The sequence below is a fragment of the Cnephaeus nilssonii genome (genome assembly GCF_951640355.1).
Source record: "Cnephaeus nilssonii genome assembly, chromosome: 6".
NCBI classification, from domain to species: Eukaryota; Metazoa; Chordata; class Mammalia; order Chiroptera; family Vespertilionidae; genus Cnephaeus; species Cnephaeus nilssonii.
This window is the reverse complement of record NC_137077.1, coordinates 4228559-4249129: the sequence shown is the minus strand read 5'-3', so window position 1 is coordinate 4249129 and position 20571 is coordinate 4228559. Positions and strand designations below refer to the sequence as shown.

Sequence of the window (20571 nt, the reverse complement as noted above, 5' to 3'; positions counted from 1 at the left end):
GGCATAAGAATATTCCCGTTTCTACCTGAATTGGAACGGAGTTTCTCCGCTAGGCATCCGGTCCTGGAACAGTACCTGCCTATCGCAGGTATCAATAACTGATTAATAAAGAATGGGATCTGGGTGACGGGAAGAGGTTGTCTTAGAGAAATAAAAAGAACCAGCGCCGGGGATTTTCAGGTCGCTATTGTAACGCCCCCCGCCACCAGCACCCACGGGTGAACTACAAGTCCCACAAGACCCCGCCTCAAGGGGAGGAGGGGCGCAGGCGAGGGCGGCACCGGCTGTTCCTCTTTCTTGAAGCGTGATTGGCTCGCGGCTCTGGAAGGCGACCAATGAGCGCACTCGGGAAAAGCGGCGAGGCCAATATGGCTTCCTGCACCTGGTGACGGTCGTGGAAACTGTTGGGGCTCATGGAGAAGCCGCGCGGCGTCGAGGTGAGTGGGAGAGGACGTTTGGTGTGTGGGGAAGGGGACCCCGAGAGCCTAACTCGGGGGACCCCGCTGCAGGCCTTGTAGCGACGCCTTGCGGTGCTGGGTGGGAGATGGGTAAACAGGCTGAGCAGGGCCAGAAGGGGTTGGTGCTGCCTTTTGGTCCGAGGTTGCTGGGGTCGACGTCTGGCGAGTAGTTCCGGGGGGAACCGCCTCCCTGGCCTCGGGGAAGGGGAACGGGGGTGGGGGTCCGAGAGCTCCCGAATCTTCGTCGTCCCTCCTGTCGCGTGGCCCCGTTCTCTAGGGATGGTGAGGCCTGTCACATCCCGGCGTGACGTGGAGGGAGATGAAGGCTTAACAAACATTCCGTGCCCAGGGTGTCCACGTGCACTGTCTCCCAGGACACGCACGACGGTCCTGGGTTACTGTTTCGCTTTTGTGGTTCTCGTAGCTGCGGCTTCGGTAGCGAGACTCCGGGAAGTGCACGCCGCCGGGAAGTGGAGGAGGCTGGCGCCAGGCGCGGCAGGCTCCCAAACTCCGCCTGTTAGCGTCTCCCACTCTGCGTGACCTGTGACCCACTCACGCTTTCATCATTGGCTTCTGGTCACCTTGTGGGGTTTTTGTTTGTTTGTTTGTTTGTTTGTTTGTTTTTGGAGACGAGAAGGGAGAGAGAAACATCCATCGGCTGCCTCCTGCACGCCCCCTACTGGGCATTTGGGGATCGAGCCCGCAACCCAGGCTGGTGCCCTGACTGGGAATCCAACTGGCCACCTCCTGGGACGAGGCCCAGCTAACTTAGCCTCGATGGCCGGAGCCTTGTCACCTTGTATGTGAATTCAGTTTCCTTTCTAGCACATTTGCATGTGTAGTTGAAAATATAAAGTGGAATAGTCCTTGAACCAGGGGGTCACGGTTGGATTCCTGGTCTGGGCACATGCCCGGCTTGCGGGATCAACCCTCTGTAGGAGGCGGGCAGGAGGCAGCCAACTGTTGATTCTCTCTCATCGTTGATGTTTCTAGCTCTCTCTCCCTCTCCCATCCTCTCTCTGAAATCAGTTGGGGGGGGGGGGGATATTTGAGAATAAGAGCTCACACTTTGAGAGCTGTCACTAACTGCTGGAACAGATCTAGGCTTCACATATCTCCATCCTCGTAACAGTCTTCTAAAGAAGGCTTGCTATTATCTCTGGGGCACTAATGGAGAATCAGAGCCGCAAGGGTGACTGACTTGCACCAAAGCACACAGAAAGGTGGCAGAGCCAGGATTCAAACCTGGGCAAAGCTGATTTGAAATGCCATGCTTTTAACCAGTAAAAAGTGCCAGTATTTATTGAATATTTACTACGTGCAGGTCACTGTTCCCAGTGCTTTCCATGTATTAATCCTTACTTTCCCCCTGAAGCCTATGAACTAGGTGGTATGTGCTCATTTACAGATGGGGAAACTGAGACACTGAAAGACTGGCTTACTGCAGATCATACAGCTAGTAAAACTAGCGATGGGCCCTAACCGGTTTGGCTCAGTGGATAGAGGGTTGGCCTGCGGACTGAAAGGTCCCAGGTTCGATTCCGGTCAAGGGCATGTACCTTGGTTGCGGGCACATCCCCAGTAGGTGGTGTGCAAGAGGCAGCAGCTGATCAATGTTTCTCATCGATGTTTCTAACTCTCTATCCCTCTCCCTTCCCCTCTGTAAAAATCAATAAAATATATTATAAAAAACCCAAAAAAATTAGCGATGGGCCCTGCAGTGTACTCAGCGATTAGAGCATCACGATTAGAGCATCACATTGTGCACCCAAGGGTTGCTCGCTCCCACCCTGGGTCGGGTGGAGGGGTGTGGGGGTGGCAACCAATAGATGTATCTTTTTCACAATGTTTCTCTCTTTCTCCTCCTCCTTCCACCCTCCCTCCCACACTCTCTCTGAAAAGCAATGGGAAAAATATCCTCAGGTGAGGATTAACAACAACAAAAAAACTAGAGATGGTATTTGAGCCCTGACCTAGAGTCCAGATTCTTCACACCTTTTCTACATGCCAGGTAGATGCATATACACTATCTCATTTACATCTCACATCCTGTGAGCCAAGTTTTTTATTATTTTACTAGAGGCCCAGTGCATGAAATTCATGCACTGCGGGGGTCCTCAGGCCAGCCTGCACCCTCTCGCAGTCCAGGACCCTTTGCTCCTTACCACCCACCTGCTCACTGCTCCTTACCACTAGGCTCACTGCTCCTTAGCACTGCCACAGGGGGTGGGGGGAGAGGCTCCTGCCACTGCTGTTGTACTCACCAGCTGTGAGCCCAGCTTCTGGCTAAGTGGTGCTCCCCCTGAGGTAGTGCACTTACCATCAGGGGGCAGCTCCTGTGTTGAGTGTCTGCCCCCTGGTGGTCAGTGCACATCATAGCAACCAGTTGTTCTGTTTGTTCCTCCTTAATGGTCGCTTAGGCTTTTATTATATAGATAGCTGAGAAAATTGAGGCCCAGAGAGGTGAAATGACTTGCCCCAGAGCCCCAGCTAGTTAGGATCAGAGCTAAGTCCAAAGTTGTGATACATTCCACTGTGCTACAGCTAATGTGTCTTCTGCCTTCCAAATCCTTCTTCTGGCAGTCTGGGTCCCAAAATAACTCTTCTCTGACTTAATTTGTTTTTGAGTTGAGGTTATTTTGATGTACATTTGCCGAAGGGGGAAGAGTAAAATTTCTACTGAGTTCAGTTCCAGACCACCCCAACAAAGACAGTCGTAATCTTTTTGCTGGTGGAGGGTCTTGCCTTCAATTTGTAAAAATTGCAACATCTGTGAAGTGCAATAAAGCAAAGTGCAATAAAATGAGGTATGCCTGTACAGTTTTCCCTCAGAATCCATGGGGGATTGGTTCCAGGAACCCCCACAGACAACAAAATCTGCAGATGCTTAAGTCCCTTATATAAAATATCATAGTATTTGCAAATAACCTATGCACATCCTCCCATATATCTTAAATCATCTCCTGATTACTTATAATACCTAATACAATAGAAATGCTATATAAACAGTTATTATTCTGTATCACTTAAGGAATAAGGAAAAGAAAATTGTCTTTGTATATTCAGTACAGATGCAACCATAGGCCTAACTATATAGTACATGTCAGCAATACTATAACATTGTATTGATATATATATATATATATATATATATATATATATATATATTTACGGGAATGTGGAACCCACTGATAAGGAGGGCTGACTGTGTATTTCTTTCCCAGAAAGTCTTCATGAGGCACCTCACTTAGGATATTTTCATATCATTGTATTCTATTGAATCATGTTAAAATATCACTTACAAATCCACAGGAGGAGCTTGGTTAATTCCTAAAACATGTTTTTTCCTGTTTTAAGCTATTCTGTTGAATTATGCCTGCAAAGTGTATGAACAAGAGTAATGATTCTGGTGTTCGCAAAGGGATATTTGATTCTGCCTGCCATTTTGCCCAAAAATGTTGACTGAACAAAAACTGGAAAGGGAGCAGCTAGCGATCTGCAGCTGCCCTCCCTGTACACGAAGCCAACCGTGATTCCTGCCTGCTCTGTGCCATTCTTTCTTGCACTAGGAGACTCCTTCTTCAGAACCAATGGAGGAAGAAGAGGAAGATGACGACTTGGAGCTCTTTGGTGGCTATGACAGTTTCCGGGGTTACAACAGCAGTGCGGGCAGCGAGAGCAGCTCCTATCTCGAGGAGTCAAGTGAAGCAGAAAACGAAGAGAGGGAAGCAGGGGAGCTGCCCACCTCCCCCCTGCATCTGCTCAGCCCTGGGACTCCTCGCTCCTTGGACGGCAGTGGTTCCGAGCCAGGTGCCTTCAGAGTGTCCCTGAAGATGGGAGGTTTCAGGAGGCTGTGGCGGAAGAGGGGGGATATAGGCCATGTGCACAGAGTTGTCAGGTGTAAAGGGCTGTTTGATCTTAAGTGTAAGGGATCAGATGTGTAAGGACCTGTGAGAGAGACAGAAGCATCCCAAGTATCCCCGATGTCATTTCCCCCGGTCTGATTTCAAATTGCGATTTCACTCCCTCTTTCATACAACTGGTTTTATTCAGCACATATTAGATGCTAGTCATTAACATGGTACTACTTTTACATTTGTGTGACTAGCTGGTGGATTTTTAAAAAAATATATTTTTATTAATTTCAAAGAGGAAGAGAGAAGGTAGAGAGAGAGAGAAACATCAATGATGAGAGAGAATCATTGATCCCACAACCCAGGCATGTGCCCTTGGCCAGAATCGAACCCAGGACCTTTCAGTCCACAGGCCAATGCTCTATCCACTGAGCCAGGGTAGCTGGTGGATTTTTATTTTTTGATCTTTTTTTATTGATTTCAGAGAGGTAGGGAGAGGGAGAGAGAGATAGAAACATCAATGATGAGAGAGAATCATTGATCAGCTGCCTTCTGAGGATTGAGCCTGCAACCCGGGCATGTGCCCTTGACTGGGATCGAACCTGGGACCCTTCAGTCCACAGGCCGATGCTCTATCCACTGAGCCAAACCAGCGAGGGCAGCTGGTGGATTTTTAATCATGGATGTTGAAAAGGTAGGATACCTGAAGTGTCCTGATTATTATCCAGGAAGCAACAAGAAATAGCTTATGGTGTTGAAGTGACAGTGAGGGAAGTAGAGAATAGAGTGATCCTGAGTAAGAGCATTAAGGTGGGATGGGCAGAGAAGAATCCCATGGAGCAAATGGAAGCCAGCTGGCTTCAGTGAGTGACGCTTGGACAGCTGCTGGACCCATGTCCGGGTCTCCACATGTGACTGCCTGTGAAAAGGCAGGCTAGGCGGTCTCTGAGGACACTCTGTTCCTTGGTGCCCAAACTCTTTGGAACAATTATCTAAGACTCTTTGCCAGTTGAATCTTATTTCCTTCCTATTCATCCTGTCTTCTCTGCCTTCGTGTGTCTTTCTCCCTTCTGTCTTCTAGTTGATCTCTTAGAATCTCAGAACTTTAGGAATAGAAAGACCCGGTAAGACCATCTAGCCCAGGGTTCTCTAGCTCTGCTTGGGCGTTTTTAAAAGCTCCCGAGTGATTCTAATGTGAAGTTGGGGTTGAAACACTGATCTAGTTCAGTCTCTTTATAGATGAGAAAAAGATAGACTCAGAAGTTAAATGATTTGGGCACCTTTTTTCTACTTTTTTCCTCTGCAAACTTCCCCACACGTGTCTTCGTGGCTTTTTCTTAGCCCCACTACTGGCACAGAGCCAAGGGATGCCAAGCAGCTTATCTCAGGTGAAACAGATTCAGGACTTACCCGGTTAATGCAGTGCCCAGGTTTTGAAGGGCCTATCATTCTGTTTGATTTGGGGTGACATACCAGGTGAGTCATGTGCTAAGTTCTCTTCCCAGCTGTCTGTGAGATGTGTGGTATCGTGGGTACAAGGGAAGCCTTCTTCTCCAAGACCAAGAGGTTCTGCAGCGTCTCCTGTTCCAGGAGCTACTCCTCCAACTCCAAGAAAGCCAGCATCTTGGCTAGATTACAGGTGAGAGGCAGTCACTTGGGAAGACCCTTCCCGGGGCCCAGGGTGCTGAGGCAGGAACAGCCAACTGACTGATGGCAAGGGGCCAAGAGGGCTGGGGAGGACCTTGCTTGTGTCCATCCGAGGATGTAAATTGCCTGGGATTTATTATGACCTCAAACTTTAGAGGGAGAGGAATGTGTTTATGGAGCTTATTAACTTGCAGGTTCCTGGAGCTGCATCACTCCGTTCCCCCTCTGGGGAGGTTCAATAAGTTTTAAAAATGCCCTTGGTCCTTGCACCACACTTCTATAAATGTTCTGAAAGGAAGCTGGGAACCAGCCACAGGTTCCTCAGCCACAGTGGGTTTAGATAGTTGATGCCTCATCTCTGACTCCATGTCATAGGCAGCCACCCAGAAAGTCTTACCAATCTCTAGTTGATGACTGACATTCATAGAAGTTTCAGAAATGGAAAGAGTCTGATGTGCTGTCTGACCCATACGTTAACTGAAGTCCAGAGGAAGAAGGACTTACCTCGGGTGGCTCTGTGGGAGGAGGGCAGCAGAGCGAGGCTGGAAGCTAATCTCAGGTGCTGGCCTTGTGTTGTTTATGGCGACTGGCTGCCATCCACACGCTTGTTCTCAGACTTGACTGCATGTTGAGATCACCTAGGAGGTTTTAGAAATACTGATGCTTGGGTCTCCCTCCCAGAGAGCCTGCTTTAGTGGGGATGAAGTGTGGCCTGGACACAGGGGCTTCAAAGAGCCCCTCAGGTGACCCGAATGTGCAGGCAGGCTGTGGCCCTGCTCTGATGTGTAGTGAGTCAGGGGCCAGTTCTGCTCGGTGCTTCCTACACTCTGTCACCTTCATGAGACCATTACTGTTGTTTCCTCATTTTGTATGTAGTCAGGGCATGGAAAAATCCTTCCTCAGTGAGCTGATGATATTGTTAATAGCTACAATTTGGAGGTACTTACTAAGGGCTTGGCACTCTCGGTGTAACTAGTGATCTCTAAAAAAATAATTTTAAAAAATTCCTTTAATTTAAAGGGCCAATAAATTTTACTAACTTGCTGAAAGGTACACAAAATTGAGCCAGGATTTGACCCCAGGTCTGTGTGGGTTCTAAACCCACATTTCTACTACACTGATCTCTAGTAAGTTCTCTGGGCCTCTCTGAGCGGTGCTTAAGTTACAAGTTACAGAATGGATCGGCGTCCTTCAGCTTTGGGGGAGGCCTCTGAGCACTGATAGAAGCAGAACATTCATGTATTTACAGAATGTCTCCTGGTTCAGGTCACAGATCCCACTGAAGCCCATTCTCCGCCATAAATCTGTAGAAGCGCAGGAGCAAGTAATGGCTGAGAGTTCAAGCCACTAGGAAAAGGTTGCTGGAGGAAGCAAACGTTTAAAAGATGGAACAGGTGTCCCTCTCTGCCTCACTGCTCTGCCATCTGTCCCCAGTCCCTCCCCAGTGAACAAGAGTTAAGCCCTTATCCCATCCTTGCAGCCCTTATTGTTATTAGTATCGCCTTGCTTTACAAATGGAGAAACGAGCCCCAGAGAGCTTACTAGGAGCTGACCCACGTTAAGATGTAAACCTGGCAGTCTAAGTCCAGAGCTAGATGCGTAGCCAACGTTCCACACACATCCTCTCCGCCCTTCAGGGAAAACCGCCAACCAAGAAAGCCAAAGTCCTGCACAAAGCAGCCTGGTCGGCCAAAATCGGAGCCTTCCTCCACTCGCAAGGGACGGGGCAGCTAGCAGATGGGACACCAACCGGGCAAGACGGTAAGAGGGCAGAGGACCGCTCAGGACGCTGCTGGGCATGGCACGGGGTGCCAGGACGGGGTGGCGCACGCTGGGAGCGAGGAGAAAAGGTGGTCTGCTAGAAAGAGCCCTGACCCAGGCGTACTGTGGGTTGCATCTGCCTCACCTGGTAGGTATTGTGGAAATTACTGCAGAAAATCCCTTCAGACACCCTAAATGGCAGGACCCCCACTGATCATTCAAAAGCCATGAATTGGCCTCTATTGTTTTGCATTGATTTGCGCTCTGTGCTGTTTCCCTGGGCGGTGGAAAACCAGGTCTAGTTGGGAGAGGGGTGGTGCAGTAAGAAAGGGAACTTTCTGAGTGTGGAGCAATTTCTGAGCAAGTTAAATACAGGCACAAAGCAACTCTGCTGAGTGGTCTGAGTCTGACAGAAATTGAGCTCCATAGGCGTGAGGGTTGCGTGCTGTAGCCAATGACAGGTCAGGGGAGGTCCGAGGAATTTAAGCTCAAGGGTCTTTGAATTTCATTTTTCTTTGGGGAAAGAAAGGTCAGACATTTCCTTCTGATTGTTTACTCCTGAGCGTCTGGCAGCCGTTGGATAAGGTCCCGATGGCCTCTAGTGGGGCAGGTATGGGGACAGGTGGCCTGGCCATGCTGCTGTGGTGGGAGAGGGACCTGCCTCTCGGGCTCCTCAGGGGCCAGGTTCCTGGAGTGGCTGCTGCCTGAGCTCCCAGACTCCTCTCTTCAGCTCCTCTTTGTGTCTGCAGCGCTGGTCTTGGGGTTCGACTGGGGGAAGTTCCTGAAGGATCACAGTTACAAGGCTGCTCCTGTCAGCTGTTTTAAACACGTGAGTGCCTGGTGGGAAAGGGAGAGGGAGCAGGGAACCCAGGGGCTCACCACCCATCTCACCTCGCTGCCTCGCAAACTGTTCCGGGCTGGACGTTGCTTTGGCACCCCGAGAGAACGGTGGTGGTGGAGGAGGGGTCCTGGGTGGTTGAAGTCCAGCTCTGTTACTCGTTTCCCTTTCTGTTCACTTTGCAAAAGTCTTCCCTCCAGCCCTCACTGAGGGCTTCAGCACGGGGCTTCCCTCTGAGGGGAGTCTGTTATTTACAAAATGGAACTGTGCTAGCTTCTGTCTGAGCAGCAGTGTGAGCTCCTTTTCTCCTTTCTTCCCACTGTTCATGTTCCCCATTGAAAGCTTGGTGCTTCTGAACTACCCTGGGCCCCCGGGCCCTGGGAGGCCCATGTGGATGCCTCCTGGCCCCATCATTGAGAAACCCCAGCAGGGTGAGCCCTGGGGGCTGGGCGGGAGTGCAGGCCCTGAATGTGAAGCCTCCGTAGGCGGAGGTTGCAGGCCGGAGGGGGAGGCCTAGAGCAGCACTCTGGTTTTGTCTTCCAAGCCCATTTCCAAAACGCCAGGAAATGGAGGAGGAGGCCTCTCACCAGAGTAAACCCACCCCCTGGCCTCCTTTCTGAGCTGCTGCGGAACTCTGCAGGGTGCCCTGAACAGTGAAAAGTTGGCCCCCAGCGCAGCCTCCACTCTGAGTTGGTGAGGGTGCCCTCTTTCCTAGTTGCCCTGAATTCTCTAGCACTCCTGGCATTGGCCCCTGTACTGCAGGGGAGTGAACATCACGCTTGCATTTAACATCCGGTTCATGTGCTCGGGGAACAGCCCACTCCTGTGTGCTGGGTAGCATTTCTAGGTTCTATGATGAACCCAATCTCTGCGCCAGGGAGATGGGACAGGCTGCCGATTGGCTTCAGCTAGGCTGAGAATGCCGAAAAGGAGAATTCCCCCAAAGGAGAATCAAGGTGCCATGGGCAGCAAAGTGAGGATCAGTTATGGGGAAGGCACCCAAAAAGCAGTCGCTTGCTGTCCGGGGAGCACTTTAACAGGAGGAGAGGAGCAGCTAGAGAGGTGGCGAAAGAGCACGCTGGGAGTAATGTGTGGTGGGCAGCTCTGTGCGAGCCGGTGTGGCGATGGCTGAGGACCAGGGCGTCATGACCCTTACTGCCCCGGCTTGAGTGACGATTTAAGGAGGTGATATTTGTGCCAAGAACAGGGCTTGGCACGTGGTAAGCACTAGCAACTGTCATGTGTCATGCAGGCGGGCACAGGTGTGATGTGCTCAAGATGATACAGCTAGGAGCTGGTCCTGTACAGACTAGTACTTGGGGCTGCCTAACTGGATCTCTGACCGTCCCCCCTGGCCACCCCATCTCCATTCCCTGACAAGGACAGCAGACACATCTTGCTCATCTCTTCCTCCCTCGTCCTGTGCCTGGTTTTCCGCATCTAGTGACTGATGCGAAAAGGCAAAAGACACAATAAATTAGGAAGCCATGGGGCCAGTGCTCTTCTGTGCCAGCCCAGGCAGTTAGTTCACGGATTCCTTTGGGCTCTCATCCCCACCCAGGTCCCCCTCTATGACCAGTGGGAGGATGTGACGAAGGGGATGAAGGTGGAGGTGCTCAACAGCGACGCTGTGCTCCCCAGCCGGGTGTACTGGATCGCCTCTGTCATCCAGGCCGCAGGTGGGTGTTCCTCTGGCCAAAGCAGGAGCAGGGTCTGGAGAGGGGCACCTGCAGGTGGGTGGGCAGTGCTGAGGCAACAGAACCCCACCTGCTGGAGTCTCTGGCTCCCTTGCAACCTCCCTTGCCTGCCTTACAGGGGACCCCAGAGCTTGGTGAGTTTGGAAACTCCCATTTTTTAAAGTTTATTCCAGGGATAATCAGGCTATAGAAAATTAATTCTCCCCGTTATGCCACACTGCTTCCCAAGTCAGTGGCATGGGTCTGCTTTGGCCCTGACTCTGGGCAGCAGAGACCACAGTGTCCACAAGGAGTTCGTGGAGGTGGCAGCGGAAAGTCCGGGTTAGGCCGCGGAGGAGGAAGGCCTAAGACCATCCCTTTCCCCGTCGCACCCGCCCTCACTGCGGCTCCCGTCCTCTCCAGGGTACCGAGTGCTGCTTCGGTATGAGGGCTTTGAAAATGATGCCAGCCACGACTTCTGGTGCAACCTGGGAACTGTGGATGTCCACCCCATCGGCTGGTGTGCCATCAACAGCAAGATCCTGGTGCCCCCACGGAGTGAGTGGAGGAGGGCTGTGTGTGCTGGTTTCTGCAGGCCCTTCGGTCAGGCGGAAGAGAACCCACTTGCCCCCTCTGTCCCAGAGGCTTCGTGGCAGCTCCAGGTTGTAGAGCCTGATTCTGTGGGTTGAGGTGATTGCTGACCCGAAAGGCAGACATAAGTTGTCCATCTCCTCTGCTGATCTCTGGGGTGGCTCTGGCGCCCTCTGTCGGTGGAAGTGTTGTCAGCGTGTAACCAGGAATCTTCTGTCTCGCAGCCATCCACGCCAAATTCACCGACTGGAAGGGCTACCTCATGAAACGGTTGGTGGGCTCCAGGACGCTTCCCGTGGATTTTCATATCAAGGTCTGGCACTGAGCCCTTGGGGTCTCCTAAGTGATCTCCTTCCTGCCCCTCCTATCTTACGTGCTTCCTGCTACTCATTGGCGTATCCTTCCTGAGACCCCTTGTTAACAATCTGTAGTGGCTCCATGTTTCTCAAAGAAGGATGGTGGTTCTTGCCTCCTCCCCACCCAGACTCTGATCCCGCCGCCTCGACCACCCTACCTTGTCTGCCGTTTGTTCTTCTGGGCGCTTACCTTTGCTCACAGCATTTTTCAGGAGCATTCACTCAGTAGGCTTTATTAAGAGCCGTGGGAATACAGACCCTGCGTTCGCAGAGGACACGAAGTCATGCACATGAATAATTATAAAGTAGCCTTGGTTCTGAACCAGGGAGGTGCTCCAGAACCACCTGTGTGGCAGTGAATTGTGATTTTAAAAATTATTTGGTTCTTTAACCTAAAAAGCCATACACATGGTAAAGAGTCAAAGGGATCTTAAGGGGACAGAGTGAAGACTTAGTCTCTCCCACTCTAGAGGCCAGATTGCTCGGGGCTCACTCACCTAGGTGGTGGGGCCGAACCTCAGGTCTCCTGGCCCAGATCTCACAGGTGTGGTTCCCCTGTTGCCTGGGTGTCGTCACAACAGGGAGCAGGGGAATGCGGGGCAGGTGCTGCCATGACACGAAATTGAACGGGAACAAGTATTAAAGAAGGCTTCATGGGAAAAGTGGCATTTGGCTTTGACCTTGATCAGTAGGGTATGGGTGGCAGGGAAGCCAGCATTGGAAAACAAGGATGGAGTGGGAGTTGGGGCCATCTCCCCCAAGGCACCGGGCACCGGCCTTCAGCGAGGGTGGCTCCCAGCCCCTCAGGGAGGCATTCTCGGACTTTTCCCTTAAGTAGAAATGATTTTTCCCGTCTTTGAACTCAGTGGGTGCTACTCATTTGCTACTTATCTCTCCATCTATTGTTATCTTTTTGTATTCTCTTTCCAACCAAACTGTAAGCTTTTTCTCCTGTATTTCCCATAGTGCCTTGCACAGTTGACAGATTTGCCATTAAGATGACGGTTTACTCTTTCTCAGCTGGCCCTTGTCTTAAGATGAGGCAGAGGACTGTGGTGGTGCAGGGCACTATGAGTATTAAGGTGGCCTCTTTTCTGCCTAAATTACAAGGACTTTGGCTCTGGTGGCAGAACAGGGTTCCATGTGAACCAGTCAGCAAGCATGTGGGTACTGTCTGTCACCCACCCAGTTGTGCAGTGCATGAGGAAAGGAATGTATCAGGGAAGCTGGTGGGGAGGCAGCCCAGAGGGACCCCAGTCCAGGCCTCACCTGCCTCTCCCCCTCGCCCAAATGGACCAGGCAGGCAGTCGGTGTTGGGGTGGTGCATTCCAGCCTTGAGTTGAAGGCTGAGGGTCTGTGGTGGAGGACGGGGTCAGCTTTCCCAGGTGATCTGGAGATGCTTTCCTTTCCGGTGGGATCGGAAATAGCACAGCTCAGTCCCCCCATGCCAAGGCTGGGCTGGTGCCCCTGAGCCAGCAGTGCCCGGGGTGAGAGCCCTGCGGAGCTCGCTGTCCCCAGTCCTCACCAAAGTTACAGCAAACACAGCATCTCCTGCCCTCGTCACCCAGGCCCGCCACAGGCTCTAGAGCAGCTGGTAGGCCTCATGGTCACTGTCCTCGCTGGGTCAGAGGGGCAGGCATTGCCACTGAGGTGCGAAAGCCATTCAGAGGCGCGGCCCGGGGAGGCCAGAGCTGGAATTGGATGGATGGAAGCGAAGGGACTCTGCTCAGGAGGCTTGTGTGTGCCACCAGCAGGCGGCCGGCAGGAGAGGGGAGTGTGGGACACCTGTGGGTCAGAACGCAGGTCCTGCAGGAGCACCAGGCTGGTACTGGGACCGGGTTCAAGGCTCAGCTCTGGCCCGAATGACGGTGTGACCCTGGGCAAGTCACCTGACCTCTGGGCACCGCTCCCTTTGTCCGCAGAGGGGTTTGTCCCTCCCTCAGGCTGACTCGCGGGCACTGTGGTGTGCGCGTTGGAGCTGCGTGCCTCCTCAGTGTCACCCTCAGGACGTGGCGGCCAGGGTGGAATCGGGGGACAGGAGGACTCACTTGCTGACTCGGTGTTCGGGCGGCTCCACCCCACTTGCCCTGTCCTCTGGTTGCTTGAAGAAGGTGGTGGCAGGGCCCATGCCCACGGCAGGCCTGTGTTCTGATGTTGCAGATGGTGGAGAGCATGAAGTACCCCTTTCGGCAGGGCATGCGGCTGGAGGTGGTGGACAAGTCCCAGGTGTCTCGGACCCGCATGGCCGTGGTGGACACGGTCATTGGGGGTCGCCTGCGGCTCCTGTACGAGGACGGCGACAGCGACGACGACTTCTGGTGCCACATGTGGAGCCCCCTGATCCATCCCGTGGGTTGGTCACGGCGTGTCGGCCACGGCATCAAGCTGTCAGGTTAGCAGAGCCCCAGGCAGCGTGACCCAGCTCTGCCACCCCAAGGCTGGGTAGGAGCACCTCTGTACCCACAACCACGCTCTGTGGTAGAGGGGCTCATCTCCACCCTGCAGTTGGCAATACTGAGGCCCAGAGAGGCTGAGTGACTTGACCAAGGTCACTCAGCTTGCAGGTGGTAAAACTGATTTGGAACTAGAGACCACAGGCCCCCTCTTCCCCCTTGTCACATGGGAGGAGAATGGGTCTTAAGGGCTAAATAGTTCCTATAGAGCAGTGGTTCTTAACCTTTCTAATGCTGCGACCCTTTAATTCAGTTCCTCACGTTGTGGTGACCCCCACCCATAAAATTATTTTCGTTGCTACTTCATAACTGTAATTTTGCTGTTGTTGCGACCCACAGGTTGAGAACCGCTAGCAGGGTCACCTAAGACCATCGGAAAACACAGATATTTACATTATGATTCATAACAGTAGCAAAATGACAGTTATGAAGTAGCAACGAAAATAATGTTATGGTTGGGGGTCACCACAACATGAGGAATTGTTTAAAGGGTCGCGGCGTTAGGAAGGTTGAGAACCACTGCTGTAGAGGGTGCCTGCTACTTCTGGTCTTTTAGTCTAGGCGGGGTGGGGGCTGAGATACAGATCGCGGCATCTGCAGGGCAGCGCCCACGTTTCTGGGGAGTGTAGCGATGGCCCTGTTAGCAGCCTTCAGCTCCCTTCTCTCCCTCACCCCTCTGCCATCTCCCCAAAAGAGAGGCGCAGCGACATGGCCCATCATCCCACCTTCCGGAAAATCTACTGTGACGCTGTCCCTTACTTGTTCAAGAAGGTGAGGCACCGCTCCTGGGCCCTTTCCCCTTGGCCTGGGGCCATTCCAGGCCGTGGGCCCTGGCCCTCCCTGTTCCCTTCCCAGGCCGCGGCAGGAGAGGCCTGGCCCTCCGCCCTGCCCTGGGCTGTCCAGATGCCCCAGCTGTCCCGTTCCTTTAAGGTTCGAGCTGTCTACACAGAAGGCGGTTGGTTTGAGGAGGGGATGAAGCTGGAGGCCATTGACCCCCTGAATCTGGGCAACATCTGCGTGGCAACCATCTGCAAGGTGAGCCTGTGGCTGCCCTCACACCCCCCGGTGGCCGTCAGGGAGGGAGCTGGTGCAGAGCCCGGCACTCCATGCCCACCACGTTCCCGGCTGGCTGCTCCTGGAGCCCCTGAGTTCTGTGAGCTCCCCACTGAGAACACAGAGGCACAGACAGACCTGGGCCCCGGGGCACGGATTGCTGTCCGGTGAGGAAGGTCAATAATCTCACAAGCACAGGCTACAGTGCCGTAGCTGGAGCAGCAGCTCAGGGAGCGGACGTCTGGCTCCGGTGGGAGCCATGGCCTCGTGTCCCCACCACAGCCACCTTGCCCTGGGATGGAGTGCAGCTCATGCCACTGTGTTCTCTGTGTACCCCTCTCGACCACCCCCAGGTCCTCCTGGATGGCTACCTGATGATCTGTGTGGACGGGGGGCCCTCCACCGATGGCTCGGACTGGTTCTGTTACCACGCCTCCTCCCACGCCATCTTCCCGGCCACCTTCTGCCAGAAGAATGACATAGAGCTCACACTCCCAAAAGGTAAGACTGGCCTGACCAGGCTACAGGCGCCCCTCTGGCTGTGTGCTCCCTCCTGGACTCCTCCCACTCCCCCTCCTCCCTCCGCATCTCCCTCTGCTCCTCCAGGCTACGACACACGCACTTTCAACTGGGACACCTACTTGGAGAAGACCAAGTCGAAGGCAGCTCCGTCGAGACTCTTTAACATGGTGAGGAGACAGGACTGGGCACCCGGGGCCTCGGGATGGGCCCTGCCCGCTGTCGGCGAGTGTCTGCTGCTGCGATCAGCCCCTTCCGGGGAGAGGGCCCAGCTCCGCACAGGCACCGCGCCCCAATAGTCAGCGGTCCCTTTCCCCCAGGGGCTGGTGCTTGGGCACCAAGTTCAGGGGGGCCGTTGGTCAGAGGGACCTTCCCCTGCAGCACTCACCCCGGGGGCAGGGAGCTGGCTGGCTAGGTCACTGCCTTCTTCCTCCTGCCAGGACTGCCCGAACCACGGCTTCAAGGTGGGCATGAAGCTGGAGGCCGTGGACCTGATGGAGCCCCGGCTCATCTGCGTGGCCACGGTGAAGCGGGTGGTGCACCGGCTCCTCAGCATCCACTTCGACGGTTGGGACAACGAGTACGACCAGTGGGTGGACTGTGAGTCCCCGGACATCTACCCCGTCGGCTGGTGCGAGCTCACCGGCTACCAGCTCCAGCCACCCGTGGCCACAGGTCTGGGTTCTTGCAGCCCTAAGGGGCTCCTGACTTTCATTTTTCCTTCCTTCCAACCACGCCCCTGCCCCATGCCCACCTCGTTCTGTGGCATGAGATCGAGAAGTCTCCTGGACCACCCTTGCTCCTGACTTCTCTGTCTCCCTTTCCCTCTGGCCTGCAGAGCTCCTTCCTTGATCTTGCCCACTCTGTCATATGCTCGTGCCCTTATGCACCCAGGTAAACTACCCAGGCCCCTCGGAGCAGCCCTGGTGACGAGGGTGGGAAGGGACAGCTGCTCTCCAGTCCCTCCCCCGCCCCTTCCCCTTTCTCATCGCCCCACTTTGGCTTTCCTTCTTGGGGTGTCCCGAGCGTCAGGGAGGCTCTGAGGGGTGGGCAGGGGTCTCGGGCTGTGCCTCCACCCTGTGTGCTCAGAGCTCTCGCCTCACCTCTTGTCCTTTTCTTTCAACAACAGAGCCAACCACGCCTCTGAAGGCCAAAGAGGCCACGAAGAAGAGGAAGAAGCAGTTTGGGAAGAAGAGTAAGTGGCGCTCTGACGCTACCTGGGCCCGTGTGGGACCTGGATCAGCGCGGCCTGTGGCCCTGGGAGCAGAGCTTCCCATTTGGCCCCACGGCCGTCGTCCTGTCTCCAGTGACATGACCCAGAGCAGATAGGGAGCCTTCAGTCCCTGGCAGGGGTCAGGCTGCCAGGAAAAGACGGAGGTGTATTTGAGAGAGAGAAGGGGGGCCATGCTGCCCGTGACAGGAACCGGCCCCTCTGCTGGGGTGGAAGTCGGAGGTGCTGGGGAAACGAAGCTGCTCCCCAAGGCGGCTGCTCCCCAAGGCGGCATCTTCCCTCTGCCCCTCAGGGGTGGGAGCAAGGGCAGCCACAGCTTCAGGGCCACCCCCCCAGGCGGTGCCACGCTCAGAGGTCCCGAATCCAGCACAGGCTTAGCTCGGGCAGCCGGTTGGAGGGGACAGGGAGTAGAGGGTGGTGGCGAGGTAGCCTCCGTGACCGGCAGCACCCAGAGAGGAGGTGCCCCCAATGGGAGCCGCTGAGCGGGTTAAGGTTGTGGAGGGTGTGAAGGGCTCTGAGCCCCGGGGCACAGGGCCTGAGGGGGTGTCAGAAGTTCAGGCCAATTCCCCTAAATGGTTCCATCCCCTCTGCTCCGCCGCCTGCCCAGCCGCTGGATGAGATCAGCCTTCCAGCCTCACATGGAGTAACCCTAAGGCTGGTTTAATTCCATGTTTATTCAAAGGGAAAAGAATCCCACCGACCAAGACGCGGCCCCTGAGACAGGGTTCCAAGAAGCCCCCGCTGGATGAAGACCCTCGGGCCACAGAGAAGGTCTTGGCGGGGGCCGTTCCCGACGAGAGTAAGAGCCCAGGGCGGGCGGGCGTGTGGGCGGGTGGGCGGCCTGCAGCAGGGCTCAGGGGCGGCGCCTCTCCTTCCCCACCTGGCACAGAAGGGTACAGTCAGTTTTGAAGGGAATTTTCTGGGCACCGAGCAGCCCTTCTCAGACCACTGGGCAGGAGAGCTTCCGCAACATCCCCTCCCCCCCCCCCCCCCCCCCCCAGATCTGAGCAGAGCCAAGCAGCTCGGCCTGGCCTCTCCACCTCGTGCTTGGCGGGGGAAGGGGGGTGGGTGGAGGGGCAGGTGCAGTGTCTCTAGCACAGCCAGCCTGGCGAGCATGCGACGGCCTGGGCCTTCTCCCCGCCTCATCCTGAGCCCCCATCTGGGGGGAGTGAGATCCTGAGCCCCCCCCTTCCCGGCGGTACATGCACAGCCTCTCTCTGTCTCTCCCCCACCCCCCACCCCCCCTTCAGTCATCGCTGTGCGCGTGAAGGAAGAGCACGGGGAAGCGGCCACACCTGACGAGGCCCCGAGTCCAGAGCTGCCCGTTTCCATCGAGAACATCAAGCAGGAGGCAGACCACTGAGCCGCCCTCCGCCAGCCCGGCCCCCAGGCGGCCAGCGCAGCTCCTCTAGCGCCACCTCCCTCACCCACGTCAGTCTGGAGACTGAGCCTTTTTGCGTCAATTCCGCCTGGTGCTGAGGGCCCGGCACTGAAGGATGAGCCGGGTCTCCTTTGACCTGCCTTGTGACCTCTGCCCTCTGGCAAGGCCCAGTGACTGGGGCTGCCTGGGGTCCCCACATGGTCCGAGTGGCTCCCTCTCCAGCTGCAGTTCCCGAAGCTCTCCCTCCCAGTAGCCACCCTCCACACCCCTCAGCGCCGGGTCGGGGGGCTGTCGTCCAGTTACACGGCAAGACAAGACGGTGACGTGTGCGTGCGTGCGCCTGTGCGTGCGGCCAAGCTCGTCACATAAATAAAGGCCTGCAGCCGCTCCTGAGGGGGAGGCAGTCACCTGATTGGTGGTGAGTGGTGTGATGGGTTCGAACGTTTTACCAAGTGGCCTGTCCCGCCTCCTGGGCTGGTGCTCTCCTCCCAGCACCGTAGGGGCAGCCATGTCTGTCAGGCAGCTGAGAAGCAGCGACCGGGATGTGGGATTCAGTGGCTTGTGAGGTGTCCTTGCCCCATTTTCTCTGTTGGCATGAGCACCAATTCCCATTTCTAAGGACAGAGGTGGGTCTGCTCCCAGGGTAGGGGGCTTGCAGGGACCTGGCGAGGGGAAGACCGCACCAGCCTGTGCCCCTGGGGGAGGGTTGATGGTGGATGGGATCGGGGGCGGCAGGTGTGGTGGAGGCCCCACCTGAGGGAGATGACCTCCAGCATCTGAACCTGCCCCCGAGGCCAGCGGGGCTGGGGCCTGTCCTGTCGCTCCCCTCTGTTAACCAGGGTCAGGTTCAGCCTCGCCAGTCACAGAGCTGTGACTGGTTCCCTCCCCGCTCCTGTCCGAGCCCTGAACCCCGTAACACAGGTTCCCTGCTCCTCGGAAATTACATTCTAGTTCACCCCGTTTGCCCACATGCGTCTCCTTTGAAACTGTCTCCTTTCTGATCAGTCCCGTCTTCATTGGCTCCCCTTTCTGGAACCTGAGGCGGAAGCTGCAGGCCTCAGCCCTTCCCTTTCCTCTGCTGTGGGTAGAGAACCGCACTGTCAGGCCTGGCGTCCAGCTGCCGCCTGCGCGCTGGTCAGGCTGCTGTGCCTGTGCTTGCCACACGGGGTGCTGTCTGCTTGCTCAGGGCCTGGGCTGTTTGGTGTCCTCCCAGAGGTGGGGTGATCAGCCCAAGGGGAGCCATGTCCAGTCAGTTTGGAGAACTTGTTCTGGTCTCCTTTGGGGGCACTAGGCAGCCCCACGTGGTGCAGAAACGAGCCCCAGAAAGCTGCCTGTTGGTGCAGCCTGATTTCTCCAAAAAGCGGCTAGGTTTGGAATCAGTGAAGGCCAGAAACGGGGACAGACCTGGGTGTGACAGGCAGTGGCATCAACCCCCAGGGACGAAGATGGCCTAGGTCAGTGGTCGGCAAACTCATTAGTCAACAGAGCGCAAACCGCGGCTCGCGAGCTGCAGTTTGCTGACCACTGGCCTAGGTGTTCCCTCTGGCTTCTGGGGAAACTGGAATCGTATAGCATTTTGGCCTTTAGTTTCTTCTCGAATGAAGACGTGATGCCTACAGGTGCCCTGGCTCCGAGATTCTGACGGCCGAGCTGAAGGACGTTTAGCTGCCACTCAGGCCCTGGAGGCCTCCCCAGGCAGTGAGATCATTAAGTCCCGGACTTGTGAAGTCCAGTTTGTCAGATTTTTGTTCCCTACAGCAGCGTGTTCTGATACTCGCCTCATAGTAACAGTTACGGGGCGAGTTCACATGTGAAGAAACAATAAAGAATAAATGGCACCTGTCTCCTGAGCACCTGTCTCCATAGCAACCACACACATTGCCCTTATTTCTGCCATTCCCCTCCCCCAGACCCCGAGTTCCCCGAGGCCTAGCTGTAAGTCCAAATGCACCTCACACCTTTCCTGCCACCTGGGCCACACCCTCGGCTCTGCCCGAGGGACCGGGAAAACTGAGGGGACGGCCGCTTAGACAATCTCACGTGCCAGCCCCGGTTTATACACATTTACAGCTTCATCTCCACAGCAGGCCTGCGAGGTGCCTGACCATTTTACAGACAGGACAAGAGAGGCTCATTAAGGTCTAATAACTTGGTTGCTTAAATTTACTACTAAAATGATGGCAGCGGGCCCTAACCGGTTTGGCTCAGTGAAGAGAGGCCTGCAAACTGAAGGGTCCCAGGTTTGATTCCGGTCAAGGGCATGTATCTTGGTTGCAGGCACATCCCCAGTGGGGGGGGTGCAGGAGGCAGCTGATCAATGTTTCTCATCGATGTTTCTAGCTCTCCATCCCTCTCCCTCTCTGTAAAAAATCAAAAAATATATATATTTAAAAATGACGGCAGTGGGATTAAACCATTAAGCCCTGGTTGGTCAGCCATATTTCTGCTGGGACTATTCATTCCCTCAACATGAAGCATCTTGCATGTGCTGGACCCCAACTAGAGCTCAGGCTCCAAGGAGAGGCAGGCGTGTGTGGTCCAGCCTCGTGCCTCCAGCAAGTCAGCGTCCCGACCCAGAACATCCTGCCACAGCTCAGGACCCTTAGCCTTCAATTCCTTTGTGTTCCTGGGAGAAAACTGCCACTTTCAACAAAATAAAAACAAAAACCCCAGAACTCCAGGCTGGCCTTCCGTGGAACATCTGCGTGTCAGAAAGGGTGGCTGGAAGGCATGGCTGAGGTGTTCCCATTCCT

General features: G+C 54.9%; 1 protein-coding gene across 1 annotated transcript; it reads left to right on the top strand.

Annotated features, from left to right (window-relative positions):
• The first annotated feature begins 410 nt into the window (after positions 1–410).
• L3MBTL2 (L3MBTL histone methyl-lysine binding protein 2) lies at positions 411–19683 on the top strand. Its single transcript, XM_079773383.1, has 17 exons — positions 411–437; positions 4028–4268; positions 5818–5951; positions 7597–7720; positions 8470–8549; positions 10120–10237; positions 10658–10792; positions 11050–11138; positions 13342–13573; positions 14329–14405; positions 14565–14669; positions 15041–15188; positions 15294–15376; positions 15647–15881; positions 16336–16401; positions 17120–17236; positions 17688–19683. The coding sequence occupies exons 1-17, from the start codon at positions 414–416 to the stop codon at positions 17798–17800; spliced, it is 2121 nt and encodes a 706-aa protein (XP_079629509.1). The 5' UTR covers positions 411–413; the 3' UTR covers positions 17801–19683.
• The last annotated feature ends 888 nt before the right edge of the window (positions 19684–20571 follow it).